At 42.2% G+C, this 19,425-nt stretch overlaps 1 protein-coding gene across 2 annotated transcripts in view; it reads left to right on the plus strand.

The window, feature by feature from the left end:
- CDKL4 (cyclin dependent kinase like 4) overlaps positions 1 to 18,435 on the plus strand; it is a 58,600-nt gene extending 40,165 nt beyond the window's left edge. The window contains exons 5-9 of one of the 2 annotated variants that reach the window (XM_015433753.4): positions 3,643 to 3,840; positions 6,475 to 6,557; positions 8,855 to 8,911; positions 14,202 to 14,336; positions 17,148 to 18,435. In XM_015433753.4, coding sequence (XP_015289239.3) covers positions 3,643 to 3,840; positions 6,475 to 6,557; positions 8,855 to 8,911; positions 14,202 to 14,336; positions 17,148 to 17,249 — 575 coding nt within the window. In that variant the 3' untranslated portion in view covers positions 17,250 to 18,435. Of the gene's footprint in view, positions 1 to 3,642; positions 3,841 to 6,474; positions 6,558 to 8,854; positions 8,912 to 14,201; positions 14,337 to 14,768; positions 15,090 to 17,147 lie in introns of those variants that run through there. The other variant, XM_045369462.3, reaches the window with a different exon arrangement.
- The last annotated feature ends 990 nt before the right edge of the window (positions 18,436 to 19,425 follow it).

Genomic DNA, 19,425 nt, shown 5'->3' on the forward strand with positions numbered 1-19,425 from the left:
CCCAGGTTAACTTGGTTTCTGTCTGGGTGGTAGGTGATATTTTTATTTTCTTCTTTATGCTTTTTTGTATTTTCTAAGTTTTCTACAAAGAACATAAATTTCTTTAATAATTTTATAAATGGGGCCGGGCGCGGTGGCTCAAGCCTGTAATCCCAGCACTTTGGGAGGCCGAGGCGGGCGGATCACAAGGTCAGGAGATCGAGACCATCCTGGCGAACACGGTGAAACCCCGTCTCTACTAAAAAATACAAAAAACTAGCCGGGCGAGGCGGCGGGCGCCTGTAGTCCCAGCTACTCGGGAGGCTGAGGCAGGAGAATGGCGTAAACCCGGGGGGCGGAGCTTGCAGTGAGCTGAGATCCGGCCACTGCACTCCAGCCCGGGCGACAGAGCCAGACTCCGTCTCAAAAAAAATAATCATAATAATAATAATAATAATAATAATAATAATTTTATAAATGGGCACTGTGGCCCACGCCTGTAATCCCAGCACTTTGGGAGGCCAAGGCAGGCGGATCACCTGAGGTCAGGAGTTTGAGACCAGCCTGACTCGCATAGAGAAACCCCATCTCTACTAAAAATACAAAATTAGCTGGGCATGATGACGCATGTCTGTAATCCCAGCTACTAGGGAGGCTGAGGCAGGAGAGTCGCATGTACCCGGGAGGTGGAGGTTGTGGTGAGCTGAGATCATGCCATTGAACTCCAGCCTGGGCAACAAGAGCGAAACTCCTTCTCAAAAATAATAATAATAATTTTATAAGTGATGTTTACACCTCTCAATCTAATAATTCCACTCACAGAAAATCATTCTAAAGGAATAATTCTTTTTTTTTTTTTTTTAGAGAGAGAGAGATTTTGCCATTTTGCCCAGACTGGTCTCGAATACCTAGGCTCAAGTGATCCATCCCCTTCAGCCTCCCAAAGTGCCGGGACTACAGGCATGAGCCACCAAGCCCAGCTCCTTTTTTTTTTTTTTTTTTTTTTTTTTAAGAGATGGAGTCTCGCTCTGTAGCCCAGGCTGGAGGGCAGTGATATGATCATAGCTCACTGCAGCCTCAACCTCCTAGGCTCAAGCTATCCTCCTGCCTCAACCTCCCATGTAGCTGGGACCACAGGTGCGTGCTACTATGCCTGGTTGATTTTTTTTATTTTTATTTTTGTAGAGACAAGATTTCACCATGTTGCTCTAGCTGGCCTCAAACTCCTGGGCTCACACAATCCGCCTGCCTTGGCCTCCCAAAGTGCTGAGGTTATAGGCGTCAGCTAGTGTGCCTGGCCTTGAAATAATTCTAAATACAGAAAAAGTTTTGTGCAGGGATGATTGAAAAATAATGTGGTGTTATTTGTAGTGACAAAATGTTGGACAATTTGGGGAAGGTAAAGTAAATCCTGGCGTATGCACTTGGTAAGCTGTTACGCGGCCATTAAACTCAAGTTTAGGAAGAGTTTATAACAACATGATAAATGCATAGAATTCAATGAAAAAAATCAGGACACAAAATTTTATATGTAGTATGATCAAAAGTACTTGTACCGGCCTGAGCAACGTAGTGAGACCTCCATCTATAAAAATTAAAAAAAAATTTTTTTTTTAATTTTTTTTTTTTTTAATTAGCCAGGCATAGTTTCAAGCCCCTATAGTCCCAGCTACTCAGGAGGCTGAGGCAGGAAGATCACGTGAGCCCAGGAGTTCAAAGCTGCAGTGAGCTATGATTGTTTCACTGCATTTTAGCCTGGGGGACAGCATCACCCTGCCTCCACAAAAGCACTCAAAACTATGCTGTAAATAAGAAAAAGACTCAAACAAAATACACCAAAAGATTAACACAAGGTACCTTTGGGTAGTAAAACTTGGGTTTATTTACCTTCTTTCTGTTTTCTTATGTATTTTTTCATATTCTCTGCAGTGAGCATATATGACTTTTAAGTTGAAAAATGTTCCAAACAAATAAAACAGCTGACATAGCCTGTGAATAGTGACAATTGCTAGTGGTTGTTATTTTCCTTCTTATTCTCCATTTTGCAAATTTCCATTACGGTATTTATTAATTTTTATCCTTTAAAAGTTTATATAATTTTATAAAAGAGCAATGAGCAAGTAAGATTATTTCCTTTTCCCACTCCTATGAGGACTGTTCTCTGACCAGAGCTGCAGCCGCTATTTTCTGAGCTGCCTTTTGTGGCAGCATCTTTGGGGCTACCCAACGACTTTACTAAGGAGAATTGCACATTACCTCATCTCTGCAAGCCGGGCTGCTTTCCAATTGTTCCTCCTCTGTAATGCATGTGTAGGGCTCCTTATCGTTCAGGGTCATGTGATGATTCTGGGATTGGCTTCCATCCACTTGGAGGCAGGTGTCTTGGGTCCAGGCAGTCCACACCTGTGGCATAGGGCAGGGCTGGGCAGTGAGGGTGCACCCAGCTCTCTGTCATCTGTCTATCACATACCACAGAGGACTCATATACATAGTACAAGGAGTCAAATTGAGGTCTTTGTCACCATGGGTCCTAAGTAACACATTTGGATAGAAAAATTAATTTATGCAATTGTCTAGTGCTGCATTAGTTTCCTGGGGCTGCCATGATACATTACCACAATCTGAGTGGCTGAAAACAACAGAAATCTATTTTCTCACAATTCTGGAGGCCAGACATCTGCCATCAAGGTTTCAGCAGAGCCACATCCCCTCTGAAGGCTCTAGGAGAGGACCCTTCCATGTCTCTATCCTAGCTTCTTTTTTGTATATGTGTGAGTCAGAGTCTTACTCTATCGCCCAGGCTGGAGTGCAGTGGCGCGATCACGCCTCACTGCAGCCTCCACAAGTTCAAGTGATTCTCCTGCCTCAGCTTCCCAAGTAGCTAGGACGACAAGCACACACCACCATGCCTGGCTAATGTTTGTATTTTTAGTAAAGACAGGGTTTTGCCATGTTGCCCAGGCTGGTCTCTAACTCCTGACCTCAAGTGATCTGCCCACCTCGGCCTCCCAAAGTGCTGGGATGACAGGCGTGAGCCACCATGCCCGGCCTCTATCCCAGCTGCTGGTGGATGTGGGAAACCTTGGCATTCCTGTGCTTGCAACTGCATCACTCCAGTCTCTGCCTCCAGTATCACATGGCATTCTCTGTGTCTCTGTGTCCCTGTAAGGATTCAAGTCATTGGATTTAGAGTCCACCCTAATCTAGTATGACCTCATCTTAACTAATTAATTACATCTGCAAAAACCTTATTTCCAAATAAGGTCACATTCCCAGTACCAAGAATTAGAACTTCAACCTATCTTTTGAGGGGACGCAATTCAACGCACAACAACTCCCATGCTGATGATAAAATGGAAACCAACAATGCAGTTTAGACTTAAAGTCACACTCCAGAAATTCTCATTCCCCTCATCACTACCACACCACCCGCTGCCCCAGTTTGGAGTAATAATAGATGTTAGTTACCTAAAGTGCTCTTGAATGTCAAATTTACTATGTCAATGCACAGTAACTGTTTCCTCAATTAGTGCCTCACTGCATTAACTGTTAAGAGTATCATGGCCTCTGATGGTTATTGAAGGCTGAATGCCTGATGTGTTCTTGGGAGCAGTTCACATGTTGGGAGAATTGACTTACCTGATCTGATTGATGCATTTGCAGTTCCAGGAGATGCCTACACCGATTATGTAGCTACGAGATGGTACCGAGCTCCTGAACTTCTTGTGGGAGATACTCAGTATGGTTCTTCAGTAGATATATGGGCTGTTGGTTGCGTTTTTGCAGAGCTCCTGACAGGCCAGCCACTGTGGCCTGGAAAATCAGATGTGGACCAACTTTATCTGATAATCAGAACACTAGGTATGAATTGCATTTTATGGCGACAGAGGTGCTGAACTGTTATAGCATTCATAGCATTCATATGTTACAATAAATAAATACATACATACACAAATAAATAAATAGAAAAAACAAGAGTTTTATTGCTTCTTCAAACTTTAAACTTAGGATGGTTGCTCTGGGGTCTGGGTTGTAGCCAAAGCCCAATCCTTTTCTAAACATGTAGAACCCTAACTCCTCTCAGGGAGCTCTCAGACCCCTTTCCAGGAAAAGTCAATTAGCCGTGGAATAAACTATACATTTACTTTCCATATCAGACTAAGATAGGGATAAGGATATGAGTCAGCTGCTGAGAGCCTAGTGTAAGATATTCGATCAAGTGCAATTTCTGTCCACTGTAAAAGAGGTTTCCCCCCTTTATTCTAGAGCAGGAATCAGCAAATTGTTTCCATAAAAAGCTAGATGGTAAATATTTTAGGTTATGCAGACTGTACAGTCTCTGCTGCAATTCCCCAACTCTGCTATTGTAGTGCAAAAGCAGCCATACACAGCATGTCAACAAATGAGCATAGCTGTGTTCCCATAGAACTTTATGGACACAGAAATTTTAATTTCTTCTAGTTTTCACATGCAACAAAACATCAAAAAATCTTTTTTGAATTTTAAAAATCTGCTTAAAAATGTAAAAGCAATTCTGAGGTCACAAGCCGTACAGAAACAGGCGCTAGGCCAGATTTGGCCTGCAGGCCATAGTTTGGCGGACCCCTGCCGGAGAGCTTAAGAGTCTGATTTTACTTCCTGATTAGGAGTGGCTGCTGAAGTTTCGAATAATGTTAACACATCTTCTTTGTATAGTACTTTAGAATTTACAAATTACTTTCATACGCATCATCTTTTTCAGTCTTAAGAAAAACCTGTTAAGGAAGTTACAATGTTTTTAATTGTGCCTATGTTATAAATGAGGAAACAGAGGCTTAGGGAGCTTCCATGATTGGCCTGAAGTTGCATAGCCAGGTAAGTGCAGAATAGGAATGGGACTCCAAGGGTTTCTTTCGTGAGCTTTCATTATGTGTCAGCATAACCTGAAAAGTGAGCCACAGCTTCATGCCAACAGCATAGATGCAAAGAAAGTGATACGTCTACACATAAAATGAGAATTTGTTAATTCCTTCCCACGGGCTCTCCTGGCAGCATGGCTGCTGGACAGATCCCTGTTCAGTTCCAACGTATTATGGAAAATTCTGCAGCATGAAAAATGTGGGGTAGAGTACCACTACCGGCCCCACTTTGTCTGATTCATTCCCTGAGAAGATTCTGGAAATTTGCATTACGGACCTGAGTTTAAATCCTGGATCTGTTAGGTTACTGTGTGATCTTGGACAAGTTATTACACTTCTCTGAACCTCATTTTCCTCATTGGAACAATAGGGATTTAAAATAGCAACTACTCCAACCTGGACAACATAGGCAGACCCCATATCTACAAAAAAATTTTAAAAATTGGTTGGACATGATGGCGCATACCTGTAGTCCCAGCTACTCGGGAGGCTGAGGTGAAGGATTGCTTGAGACTGGGAGGTCGAGGCTGAAATGAGCCATGATTGTGCCACTGCACTCCAGTTTTGGCAACAGAGAGAGACCCTGTCTCAAAATAAATAAATAACAACTATTGTCTTGAGATTATGAGATGAAGTCTCATCAAATCTCATTTATGAGATTAAATGAGATAATGTGTGTAAAGACTGTAGAACCATTCTCTCACCTTGTCTTTTTTTTTTTTTTTTTTTTTTTTTTGAGATGGACTGTCACTCTGTCACCAGGCTGGAGTACAGCGGTGCGATCTCGGCTCACTGCAACCTCTGCCTCCCAAATTCAAGCGATTCTCCTGCCTCGGCCTCCCAAGTAGCTGGGACTATAGGTGTGCGCACCACCACGCCCAGCTAATTTTTTGTATTTTTAGTAGAGACAGGGTTTCACCATGTTGGCCAGGATGGTCTCGAGCTCTTGACCTTGTGATCCACCTCCCCCGGCCTCCCAAAGTGCTGGGACTACAGGCATGAGCCAACGCGCCCAGTCTTCACCTTTTGATGGAGGCTGAATGGTGACCACATGTGACGAAGAGACTGGTTTGGGAGAACTGCCCTTACCTGAGAAGGCATACGTCTGCAGAATCCCATTCCTCTCATCTCTGGAGGGACCAATCAGGCACAATATTTCTTTCACACCTGCACTTCAGGCATTAACCCTGTTTTTTGTCTTTTTTGTTTGTTTTGTTTTTGTTTTGAGATGGAGTCTTGCTCTGTTGCCCAGGCTGTAGTTCAGTGCCATGATCACAGCTCACTGCAACCTCTGCCTCCCAAGATCAAGCGATTCTCCTGCCTCAGCCTCCTGAGTAGCTGGGATTACAGGCACTGACCACCACGCCTGGCTAATTTTTGTATTTTTAGTAAAGACGGGGTTTCGCCATGTTGACCAGGCTGGTCTCGAACTCTTGACGTCAAGTGATCCACCTGCCTTGGCCTCTCAAAGTGCTGGGATTACAGGTGTGAGCCTGTAATCCTTCAGGATTACACCTGGCCTTCAGGCATTAACCATTTAAACACTTGATTATTCTTTGCCAAATTTATGATGAATTATGTGGTTTGTATTTTACAGGAAAATTAATCCCAAGACATCAATCAATCTTTAAAAGTAACCGGTTTTTCCACGGCATCAGTATACCTGAACCAGAAGATATGGTAAACTGCTCTATCTTGAATATTTTATTACTTGTGTTGCTGCTTTCTTTAAAGAGGTAGTTGTTTCTTATTTATTTATTTATTTAGAGATGATATCTCACTCTATCACCAAGGCTGGAGTGCAGTGGCAAGGTCATGGCGCACTACAGCCTCAACCTCCGAGACTCAAGTGATCCTCCCACCTCAGCCTCCCCAATGCTGGAATTACTCATAGGAGCCACCATGCCCGGGCTGTTTCTTTTTTAATATTTGTGGTTTTGGCTTCTTGTGACATATTGACACAGTGTATTAGTCTGTTTTCACACTGCTGTAAAGAACTTCCCTGAGACTGGGTAATTTATAAAGGAAAGAGGTTTAATTGATTCACAGTCCTGCATGGCTGGGGAGGCCTCAGGAAACTTACAATCATGGCAGGAGGGGAAGCAAACATATCCTTCTTCACAAGGTGGCTGGAGAGGTGAGGGCACAAGGGAAAACTGCCACTTTTGAAACCATCGGATTTTGTAAGAATTCCCTTACTATCATGAGAACAGCATGGAGGAACCCCCGTCATGATCCAATCACCTCCCTCTCTCAACACATGGGGGTTATAATTTGAGATGAGATTTGTGTGGGGACACAGAGCCAAACCATATCTCATATATTGAAGAAACTATATGAAAACTACATTACAATGAGCCAGGAAAAATGCTTTAAATGTTTACTTGTCTTAACTATTCAAAAATTAATGTTAAATTTAAAGTGAAAGTATATTTAGTATCTTAGATACGACATACTTTTAATCCATTGGTCAGAGCCTTAGGAGAATTTTCCCTTAAATAGTTATATTCTCATAAAGACTACTTATAGTAGTCTTATTCATTTTGACAAAAATGCATTTTAAAATTTTTTCGGCTTGTAAAACAAAACTCAAATCAATCAAAAGCTTTTTTCACCACATATATTTTTACACGGGTGGTTGTTTTACAAAATGATCCCCATTGTACTCATTAAACTCCAAATCACAGGGATCATCTCTCTACTCTTGCAATGGTCTTTGCCTTTATTTGAAAACGTATCAATGACCACTTGACTCTCTCTCTTACCCTCTGAAGACATTGACTTCCTGTGTGTGTTACCTAAGTTCAGGCTATGCTCTTTAAAGCTCCATATGGTCCAGAATCTGCCTATAAAAGAAAAAACTGCCGGGAAAAGCATGTGTCCACACTCCAGCTGTGCTGGAGTCAGAACCATGTGCGGATGGGAAAAACTCTGAGAAGGCAAATCATGATCTGTGATAGGTGTGAACTGTCCAAATAACCTGAGCTCCAAATGATCCCAACCATCTCTAGACACCCTGTTCATTTTAAATCAATTATTTCATATAATGTCTTGAATTATATACTGGTTTTCTTTTTTATTGTCTTTGTTAAAACCTTTAACAAATGTAATACAAGGTTAAAGGCTGAACTGCAAGGTTAAAGGTTACAAAGGAATATTTATATAACATGTGTTTAAAGAATAAACTACAACAAATTTAAGTGTCTTAAGTTTCCCACCGTTATCTTTCAGGCATCTCCATCCCCTTCCTTCCTCATCATTCTGAATGTTGTGTTTTTCATTCTTTTGGTTTCTGTAGTGTTCTTATGCATGTAGTCCAAGGTATTTTCGTGAATACTCGAAAACATCCTTAGAAGTAGATCAGGCACAGATTTTACGGCACTGTTGTGGGATTTCAGATGGGAGCATTTGGGACCCACATTCACCCAGCATCAACTGCAAGACATTGTGAAATTAAGAAAATAACTTCATTTTATGTATTTCAGATCTTTACAGTGTACAATTATATAAAAGCATGATTTTTTAAAAATATATTTAAAATGAATTATCTAACCTACTAGAGGGTCTTTCTTTAAAGTGTTGTTATTACTAATATATTCAAAATATAGGCCAGGTGAGCTGGCTCACCCCTATAATCCCGGCACTTTGGGAGACTGAGGCAGAAGAATCACTTGAGGCCAGAAGTTTGAGACCAGCTCATGCAACATAGCAAGACCCCATCTCTACAAAAAAATAAAAAATTAGCTGGGTGTGGTGGCACCCACCTATAGTCCTAGATACTCAGGAGGCTGAGGTGGAAAAATCTCTTGAGCCCAGGAGTTCAAGGTTAGAGTAAGCTATGATCATGCCACTGCACTGCAGCCTGAGAGACAGAGGGAGACCCTGTCCGTAAATACACACATACACACACACACACACACACACACACAATTACTTTGTTGTTATGTAATATTGAATGTTTTAACTTTGTTTTTCAGGAAACTCTTGAGGAAAAGTTCTCAGATGCTCATCCTGTGGCTCTGAACTTCATGAAGGTACTTAAGAATCAATTATAACTCTTATTAGCTATAAATTGTAATGACTGAAGCTGGTAATTTGAGGAGGGGTGGAAAGTGGATTAAATAATGCCAAAATAGGATGTAGTCATTGAAAATGATAAAGAACTGTAAAATAATCCCAGTTAAAGGGACATCAGTGGTTAAAGCAGTCATTGTTCTAACATATCTATTAACATTAGTAGATGAGGCAAAATCAGAGCCATGCAGACACCAGACCTAGCTCCTGCACTAGGCCTAAGAGAGATGGTCAAACCAAGGACAGATTCAAATAAAAAGCAGAAGAAACTTACCTCTGCCTAGTCTGCCATTCATGCTTGACCAAATGAAGCCACACTAGAAGGTGTGTGACCCTGCCATCCATTGTATATACCAAAAGCTCATTGGACAATGGGTATGAGGATACTGGAGAGGGTATCTATCTTTAACAGTCAATTAAGTTCTGTCTACAGCAGTGTCTTCCAAATGTGGCTATTCATCTGAATGGCCTGGGAGCTTTTGAAAAATATGGATTCCGGTATCTAGCCTCAGATTGAGAAGGAGAATTTTCATGAGTGGGACCTTGGCATGTGTATCTTTAAACATGCCCTTAGGTGATTACGATCAACAACTCAGTTTAAGACTCATCTGATCTAGACAGTGGGGCCATTTGGATGACCTAGAGTCAACTTTGTAGACCAGCCTTTGTGGGAGTGCTGATCACTGCCATGGTGCTATCCAGAGTGCTGGAGTGCTTCAACCTGAGTCCTCCTGAGAGTCAGAGCCAGATACCCCTGTGCTCTCAGACTCCCCATACCATTGCTCCACCTGACCTCAGCTGCCATCTGTCCTGTCTTACTGCCCAGACCTGCCTTCATCCAGCACTCAGCAGGTCCTGTCCTAGAAGCCCAATTCCCTGACCTTGTTCTTGACAGGTGGTTCTGACCCACCTGCAATTTAGCAAAACCTGCAAGGGAGAAGGGAGGCATCAAGCACTGCAAGCCCAACCAATTCTCAGATAGAAGCCAGAGACGACCTGTGGTTCCCTCGAAGGCAACTCTGGGGCATGAAAACTGCAAGATGTAGGACAAGTTCCCCGTCCTCATCTCCAAAGATGAAGAGCCCTGGTTGGCTGCCTAAGCTTTTAGATGAAGCTAGGTTTGTTACTCAACTATTTTATTTAGACCCATAAGTATCAACCTAAGGCCCAAGAATCCTCTCAGTGCATCAAGAATTGTGCTATTACATGGGTCACACCTTATCTTATAGACTCCTGCCCCATGGTAGATGAAAGAACACTTTAATTCTTTGCAGTTGAGACATCCTTTTTTTTTTTTTTTTTTTTTTTTTTTGAGACAGAGTCTTGCTCTGTCTCCCAGGCTGGAGTTCTCTGCTCACTGCAACCTCCGCCAACTGGGTTCGAGCGATTCACCTGCCTCAGTCTCCCGAGTAGCTGGGACTACAGGTGCGCACAACCACACTGGGCTAATTTTTGTATTTTTAGTAGAGACGGGGTTTCATCATGTTGGCTAGGATGGTCTCCATCTCCTGACCTCATGATCCACTCACCTCGGCCTCCCAAAGTGCTGAGATTACAAGCGTGAGCCACTGTACCCGGCCCAGGACATCTTTAACAGCAAATAAGTACTGGCTGCCATAACTGGTGTTTATCCCATGGGACCGAATCGTAACCTATGCAGGGAACTGCCCAGGTGGATGACGTATTGGGCAATGGCGGAGTCAAGGGGAGCGGTGGCGTGCAGTGGCCAATCTATGGCAGGTCTTTTGTATTCTCTTCATTAGGTTTAAAATGAGACCATGAGCACAATCTTTCTTATTTATTACTCATTTATTTCCATAGTCATGACTATCCTATCACTATATCAGCTTAAGCTAGTCATCAAAAAGGAGACTATAGACTATTAGAAATTTTATTGGAGCGTTTTCTGTGAAATTTGAAGTTTGGACTTAAGAAAAGGATCCTGACTTGGACTTTACAGTTTTGATTTCTCATCTCCCATCTTCAAGACGTTTTCTGGGTCAGGAGCATGTCTACAGGGAACACCTCTGATTAATCCGTCAGCTTCTTGATATACAGAAAGTTATTAATCCAGGCAGGCAAAGGCTCAGAAGCCTCAGTTCTACTCAGTCCATCTTAGTGCTTCAGAACTAATCAAGCAGGACATTGTTCCCGCTCAGACTCCATGGAGGGAGCTCGGCATTAGTAGTGTCTTCTAAGAATCTAAAAATGTTCTTTAAAATGAAAATTCATAGGTATTTAGTGATGGACTAGATTTCAATAGTTTTGAAAGCCCATATAAAAATATGAATGAGTGAATGAGGCTGGGCATGGTGGCTCATGCCTGTAATCTTAGCACTTTGGGAGTCCAAGGCAGGAGGATCACTCGAGCCCAGGCATTTGAGACCAGCCTGGACAAAGTCAGACCCTATCTCTACAAAACACAAAAAATTAATAAAAATTATCCGGGAATGGTGGCACTTGCCTTTAGTCCCAGCTACTTGGGAGGCTAAGGCGGGAGGATTGCTTGAGCCCAGGAGTTGAAGACCACAGTGAGCCATGATTGTGCCACTGCACTCTAGCCTGGGCGACAGTGAAACCTCATCTCTAAAATTAAATTAAATTAAACGTGAATAAATTCAAGATATATTTGAAAGGAAAACTGATAGGACTTAATTATGACTGATATATGGGGAATAAAGTAGAAGAGGTGGCAAGGATACAGTGCCTGTATTGGTTTTTCAGGTGTTGGCAGGTCCGGGCTTTCTCTGAAAACTCTTGGCAAGGGTCTTTCCTTGCCTCTTCCAGCTTCTGGTAGCCCCAGGCATTCTTTGACTTGGGACAATGTAACTCCAATTTCTACCTCCGTCATAGCATGGCATTCACTCTGTGTGTCTGTCTATGCCATCTTCCCTCTTCTTATAAGGAAACCAATTATAATTGGGTTAGGGGGTCTACTCCATGCCATTATGACCTTGTCTTCACAAATTACTTCTGCAAAGACCTTATTTCCAAATAAGGTAACATTCTGAGGTACTGGGAGTTAGAACTTCAACATATATATTTTTGTGGCGACACAATTCAACCCACAACAGTGACCTTGAGACAGATGTTAAGTAAGCAGTTGCGCCTGCAGGTCTGGAGTTCCTAGGGGAGGTCTGGAATGGAATTGTAGATGTGGAAATCTCTGGTAAACTTTGATAATTGAAGCCATCGGCAGCAAAGAGATCACCTAGAAACCAAGAATAGATGAGAAAAAAAGGGGTGGCTAGGATTTGGCCTTGAGGAACTTTATCCAGCCATCGTGGAGAAGAAGGTAAACTAGCAAAGGCTGGTTTGAAAAGGAGTGGCCAGGAGAGAGGAGCAAGGAAAGTGAGAGATTAGAGAAGCCAAAGAGAAACAAAGTTTCAAGGAGGGCTTGGTCAGTAGTGTCTCATACTATTGAGGAGACAGAATTCAAAACACATGATCGGTTGAAGGCTATGGAAGTAGAGGTCAGAGGTGTTAATAACGAGAGCCACTTTAATGGAACAGTGGAAGCAAAAACCAGAATTGAGTGATAAAGAAATAGAGACTATCACAGTCTGTATTCAAAATAGTCTTTCTGGCCGGGTGCAGTGGCTCACGCCTGTAGTTCCAACACTGGGAGGCCGAGGCGGGCAGATTACTTGAGGTCAGGAGTTCGAGACCAGCCTGGCCAACATGGTAAACCTGTCTCTACTAAAAATACAAAAATGTACTCAGCATGGTGGTGCATGCCTGTAATTCTAGCTGTCTGGGAGGCTGAGGCATGAGAATCGCTCAAACCCGGGAGGCGGAGCTTGCAGTAAGCCGAGGTGGCGCCACTGCATTCCAACCTGGCTGACAGCCAGAACGAGACTTTGTCTCAAAAAAACAAACAAAAAAAAGTTTTTCTGTCCTGGTTATAGCCCTGACAGTATTAGGGTTTGAGGAGAATTCTTCGGCAGCTGGGGCTGATATATGGCATGGGTCATTAATTAGGGGTCATTTGCTTGGACCAGGCAGTAGACATGGAGGGACAGGTAAGTCTAGTTTTGCTGAGCAGGATTGTTTCTTGAAGAACAGGACTAATCAGATCGCTCGCCAAGGGCCAGGTGCTACTGCTTACGGGCAGGCAGCTTCAGGGATCTCAGAGATCTGAGGTCAGCTGGTGTCAGGGAGGAACAGACACCACAGGGCAGTGCCCGGCTGGGGCAGCCTCAGGCAATGCAATTGTCTGGGCTTCAGAATGTCTCAAAACAATGTTTGTGACGGTGGTGAGCCTTATTTCTCTCTTATGGATGGAAGGCAATAATTGTCAGGTCATCTGTGCCTGGGTATTGTAAAGCTGCTCCTTTTAAAAATGCAAATGTAGGAGAGATGGGGTCTCACTATGTTACCCAGTCTGGTCCAGACCTCTGGCCTCCTGAAGTGCTAGGATTACAGGCATGAGCCACCAGGTCTGGCTTAAAGCTACTGTTTATGGATCATAATCTGTGTTTATTGATGGGCAAAGTCCCACTGTCTGGCTGGAGTATCAGTGTTTCTCAGAGAAAACCTCTTTGTGTCAGGACCCCCACAGACCCCTCTGCTGTGATACTCCTCCCCACTCTCAGAAGCTGACCTAGAGGCTTCTAATGGTCTCAAATATAGAAGGGTCATCATGTCACCTTTTCTGTTTTGCCTGTAGTTTTTTTTATATGAATATATAGTCCATTCATTTCTCCTTGTTTTAGGTTCACTCTCATGACTGAGGTTCTCACTTCCTCAGCCATCTCCTTAACCCAGATGTTCTCAAACCTGAGCATATGGGCATCGGAATCACCCAGAGAGCTTGTCAAACACAAACTGCCAGGCCGCACCTCCAGTGCTTCGATTCCCTTTGGCAGGCGGGGGGTAGGACCCAAGACTTCGCGTTTCTAGCAAGTTCCTGCGACGCTGATGTTTTTAGTCCAGGGACTACACTCTGCAGACTGCTGCAAACAATTTGCTTTCAGTAGTGATTTTACAATGTCATTGGTGGGAACACCAGATCTACAGGCGGCCTCTTCCAGAGAGACACTGACCATCCATTCATTCTGCCCTCAAAAGACCTTGAAGTAGCAAAAAGAAGAGCAATCCTATTAACAAGCTCCAACTACTTGATAATACACAAACTTGAAGATTTTCTAAACTCATATTTATCCTAACAAGTTATTACTCAGTTTGTGGGCATGGTAACAAAATAAGCCCCTCCCTCAATATCTTCTTTGTGATTCTCTTCCTCCAAAGGGGTGTCTGAAGATGAATCCAGATGACAGATCAACCTGTTCCCAACTCCTGGAGAGCTCCTACTTTGATTCTTTTCATGAGGACCAAATTAAAAGAAAAGCGCGTAATGAAGGAAGAAACAGCAGACGCCAGCAGGTACTTCCGCTCAAAAGTTAAAGTGCTATAAAAAGAATTCCTTTTTTGTTTTTGTTTGTCTGCCTTTCAAAGTGAGACAAGGTGGACACCAAGACCTTTCGTTTGTACTGGTGTAGTTGTATTTGTCTAGCTTAATAAATATTGGTAATTGATGTAATAAAACCATAGAACTATGAAAATATCAAGATTATTATTACAAAACCTTATTCCAAACACACTTGAATCAAATCGTTACACAACTGTTTGGCTGCTCTGATTGGATATACCACCCACAAGATTGTATACCCGTAATATAACAACTTCATACAATCAAACGCTGATTCCAACAGGACTGAGTTTTGCCAGCATTGCAAAGGAATCCAAGTGCCTTTCTGTAGCCTCCAGATGTGCAATAAAGGTAACTTGACTCTTCCATCTTTTCACCCACGGCAGGCACCTAAGTCTGCCTTTCCTAGGCTTTTTCTCAAAACCAAGATCTGCCAGCTACAAAGGAATGAAACCCAGACATCTGGGAAACAAATTCTATCCAATGGGCCAGTATTGCAGAACAGTACAGTGACTCTTATGACAAATATTAATTCTGCAGTTTATCAGGTGACTGTCCTTCACTTGCTTTCAGAAAACTTTGAAGTTAAACCATAAACTCCATGGAAATAGGTTTGTTTTGGTTCAGGGCTTTTTCTCACCTTGTAAACCCAGCACCTAAAACAGTATCTGATCCATAGAAGGTCCTTAATATTATTAAAATAAATAAGTAGATGAACATTGCCTAATAATAAACCAAGTTGGTAATTTCCAATTTATCAGAGGCTAGCAATTTTCACAGTTTGCATTTGCTTAATCTTTCATCTTCAATCTAATTTTCAGTCATCTGTCTTCTCATTAGCATGTTTTCCATAAAGGAAGAAAGTGTTGGCTTTTCCCAACCTTTTCATAGTTAAAATAGAAGTTTGTTGGGAGAGAAAAATCAAACTAATCAAGAAGATGAAATGTTAAATCAGTTCTGTGTATCCAAAATCTCCAGGTATCCATATTTTGATTACATGGGCCATTTTACCTTTTACTATTAAATGTTTGCAAATCAAGCCCAATGCAGCTTATACTTAAATAACAACAAAAAAATTAAATAAAGATTGCTGAGGCAGCAATCTGAAAGACAGTGTGAATTGCGTGTAAAAGGACACTCTCCTGTTAAAAACATCTCAGCTGGCGCAGTGGCTCTCGCCTGTAATCCCAGCACTTTGGGAGGCCGAGGTGGGCAGATCACTTGAAGTCAGGAGTTTGAGACCAGCCTGGCCAACATGACAAAACCCTGTCTCTTCTAAAAATACAAAAATTAGCCGGGCATGGTGGCGGGTGCCTGTAATCCCAGCTCCTTGGGAGACTGAGGCAGGAGACTTGCTTGAACCTGGGAGGCAGAGTTGCAGTGAGCCAATATCATGCCACTGCACTCCAGCTTGGGCAACAAGAGCAAGACTCCATCTCAAAAAACAAAAAAAAAAAACACCTCACTGGATTCCCCCCCACACTGGCCTGGGAGGGTGCACAGTGTCAGCTGCCCCCGCTGGCCTCCTGGTTCCCCTAGTCGCTGTCTCCCTGGGAATCTGTCACGGACCTCGCCTTGCCTCGAGGGGGTTGGGTGCTGCTCTCCCTTCACAGCTCCAGCTCTCTGCTTGGGTTTACAGCTGTGCTACCCTTTCGTTCAATGCCTGTAACCCAGCTGATACAGATCAGGGACTGTGAACAAGGCCTTCCAAAAGGCCCAGAGGCAACAAAAGGAAAGAAACACAAAGGGCAGCATGTACCTAGAGATGCTCATTTACAGAGATCAGCCCATGTTCTCCATCCTCTGTAAACTGCATCCTATCCACCTCTGCATGGTGGGCCCCCCTGTAGCACACACATGAGGCCAGTCCTAAACAGCTCTCTCCTTCAAGTGAGGTGCCCAGGGAGCCAGACCAAAAGAAAGACAGGGGTGCCTTTCAAGTTCTGGTTTTCCTTCAGAAGACACACCTGAATCCTAGACATTTTACCATGGCAGAAAACAAATGTTACAGAAAAAAATATTTTCATTCATTGTGGTTTCCTTAAGAACTAAATAATGTTTAAAGTTGATAGTAAAGAGGTTTTAAGCCTTTGCTGTTCTGCCAATATCCTAGCTATTAAAAATTTGAGGCCAGGTGGGTGGCCCACGCCTGTAATCCCAGCATTTTGGGAGGCTGAGGCAGGTGGATCACCTGAGGTCAGGAGTTCAAGACCAGCCTGGCCAACATGGTGAAACTCTGTCCTTATCAAAAATGCAAAAATTAGCTGGGCATGGACGCTCATGCCTGTAATTTCAGCTACTTGGGAGGCTGAGGCACAAGAATCGCTTGAATCTGGAGGCAGAGGTTGCAGTGAGCTGAGATTGCACCATTGCACTCCAGCCTGCACAACAGGCTGAAACAGAGTGAAATGGTGTCCAAAAAACAAAAATTTGTTTTGAGATGGGTATTGTGTAGTCTCCTGGAATTATTGTATAGTAGCTGATGGGCATCTACCTCTTAAACATTGACTAGATACTCAGATTAAGTGTACTGAAATAAATAATAGTATATCCATGGGTATCCTAGAATAAGTAATAGAACCTAATTTTCAGGTATCAGAAAATCTCAATTTTTGGAAAGGTAACCCTACTTAATTTTAAAATTGATGTATTTTGACATCTTTGTACCATAAGTATCCACTTGTCTTACCATCTTTAAATCAAATTGTACAAATAAGAATTGTTTTCAATTTACTTTCTTATTTTTTGTCTTGTTCTGCTATTAGAATCAACTGTTGCCTCTCATACCAGGAAGCCACATCTCCCCCACACCTGATGGAAGAAAACAAGTCCTCCAGTTAAAATTTGATCATCTTCCAAACATTTAGGAAAATGTTCTTTCAAGTGCAAAGTAATTTAATATGTACACATTTTGTACAAGTGAGATAGGAATTCACAGTGTTTCAAATGCAAATGAGCCATATGAAAATTAAGATGCCTTCTAGAATTGTTTTGCTCCAATCATTGCTGATTCCTTTCCCCGTGCTTTTACATGCCAACTTTATCTTTTAGAATATTCCCTTTAAATGTTATAAAGCCTAAAACTGTACATATGGAAGAGACATTTTCAATTTCATCAGAGCAGCCCCTCCTGAGGCTATTTATATGGAGAATTTGTGAGCTTATACTTTGATTTATGAAAAAGATTTACATGTGTCATCTTGCTTCAGCTGACCACATAATTTCTTAAAGCAATATCAGATAGCCTGCCTCACTGTTTGTATAAGAAATGACATATGTTCCTGCATTGTAATTCACACTTATTGTAACCAGGTCTGTTGAGTAATGCTGGTATCTTATTCTGTGTTTTCACATTGGTGTAGAAAGGGAACCTTGAAAGGTCATTCAGGTTTATCTCTAGATTCCACGGCAGGCTCTCCTTTGTCTGTCTCATGAGGCATTGATGATTCTATTTTTAAAGCAAGCTAGAGAAAATTACATACAAATTCCAATACATAGCAAACAGTGGACCAATGACAAGGAATTGCCATCCTCATCAGTAATGCCCTCGGATAATTGTCTGTTGTCCTTTGCTATATCACCATTTCTTATCCTTTTCTCCTCCTGTCTAAATCATCTCAGGACCCAAGCTGATCCTCTGGGGTGTGTTGTCTAAATAGCTCATTGCCAGTCCTCTCTTGCAAACATTCGCATCCATAGCCTCTATGAAATTGTGCAGCCCAAAACTAGTCAATGTGTCGTAATCAGGTTGGTTTGTAAACACAAGAGCAGGAAGATTATCTTTCAGTTAATATCATTTCATATCTCTTACAAAACAACAAAGCAAAACAAACCCCTCAATAACTGAGCTGAATTTACTTTGGGATATTTACCCAACTAAACTTGACATACATACATATATACATATATGTATATACATGTATTTGTAAATATATACTTAAAATTATAAATTTTACAGCATCGTAGTAGGTGCCTTTTATCCTGGACATCAAAAATGATGCAGAATATTTAAAAGTACTTTTAGTTTTCTAACAAGGAACTCATATAAAATAATAGCATAGGGCTATCACTGTTAGGCAAAAAGGCACTATCAGTGATATTCCTATCAAGAAAAATTAAGAATATTTTATTAACTCATTTCTGCTCCCGTGTCTGGCATACTTGATGGTTGTCAAATTCTGCAAATACACTTTATTCCAGAAATTTTCTGTGTCCAGAACCAAGAGTTAAGGATATATTGTTAGTGAAGAAACATAAATCCTATGTTCATGTCTAAAAGTCTTCCGCACTTAGAAACACATAAACTCCCAGAGAATCTCATTCAGTTATGTAGAAGCATCCATTTCATAAGGAATTATGACATCTAAACAATAGTTTTTTGTTCAAGGGAAGGATTTCTTTTTTTTTTTTTTTTTTTTTTTGAGACAGGGTCTTGCTCTGTCACCCAGGCTGGAGTGCAGTGGTGTAACCACAGCTCCCTGCAACCTCCACCTCCCCAGCTCAAGTGATCCACCCACCTCAGCCCGTAGCTGGGACTACAGCGGGCACCACCACACCTGGCTAATTTCTAACTTGTTTTGTAGAAACAAGGTCTAGCTATGTTGCCCAGGCTGGTCTCTAACGCCTGAGTTCAAGTGATCCTCCCACCTCGGCCTCCCAAAGATTACAGGCTCATGCCTGTAATCCCAGACAGGAAGGACTTTTTAAGTGAGCTGATCTGATCTGGCCATTTTACATTCTTAGTGTAAATATAACCTGTTAAGGCCTTCTTATTTTCATCTTGTTATCAGGAATATGCCTTTTCAGATTGGTATGTTTCTTGCTTTTTTTCTTTTTGAGACAAGGTCTCACTCTGTCACCAAGGCTGGAGTGGCGCAATCATGGCTCACTGCACCCTCGACCTCCTGGGCTCAAGCAATCCTCCTGCCTCAGCCTCTCAAGTAATTGGGACTACAGGTACATGTCACCACGCCCAGCTAATTTTTTTTTTTTTTTTTGAGATGGAGTCTCACTCTGTCTCCCAGGCTGAAGTGCAGTGGTGCA

Source organism: Macaca fascicularis, chromosome 13 (genome assembly GCF_037993035.2).
Source record: "Macaca fascicularis isolate 582-1 chromosome 13, T2T-MFA8v1.1".
Classification (NCBI taxonomy): domain Eukaryota; kingdom Metazoa; phylum Chordata; class Mammalia; order Primates; family Cercopithecidae; genus Macaca; species Macaca fascicularis.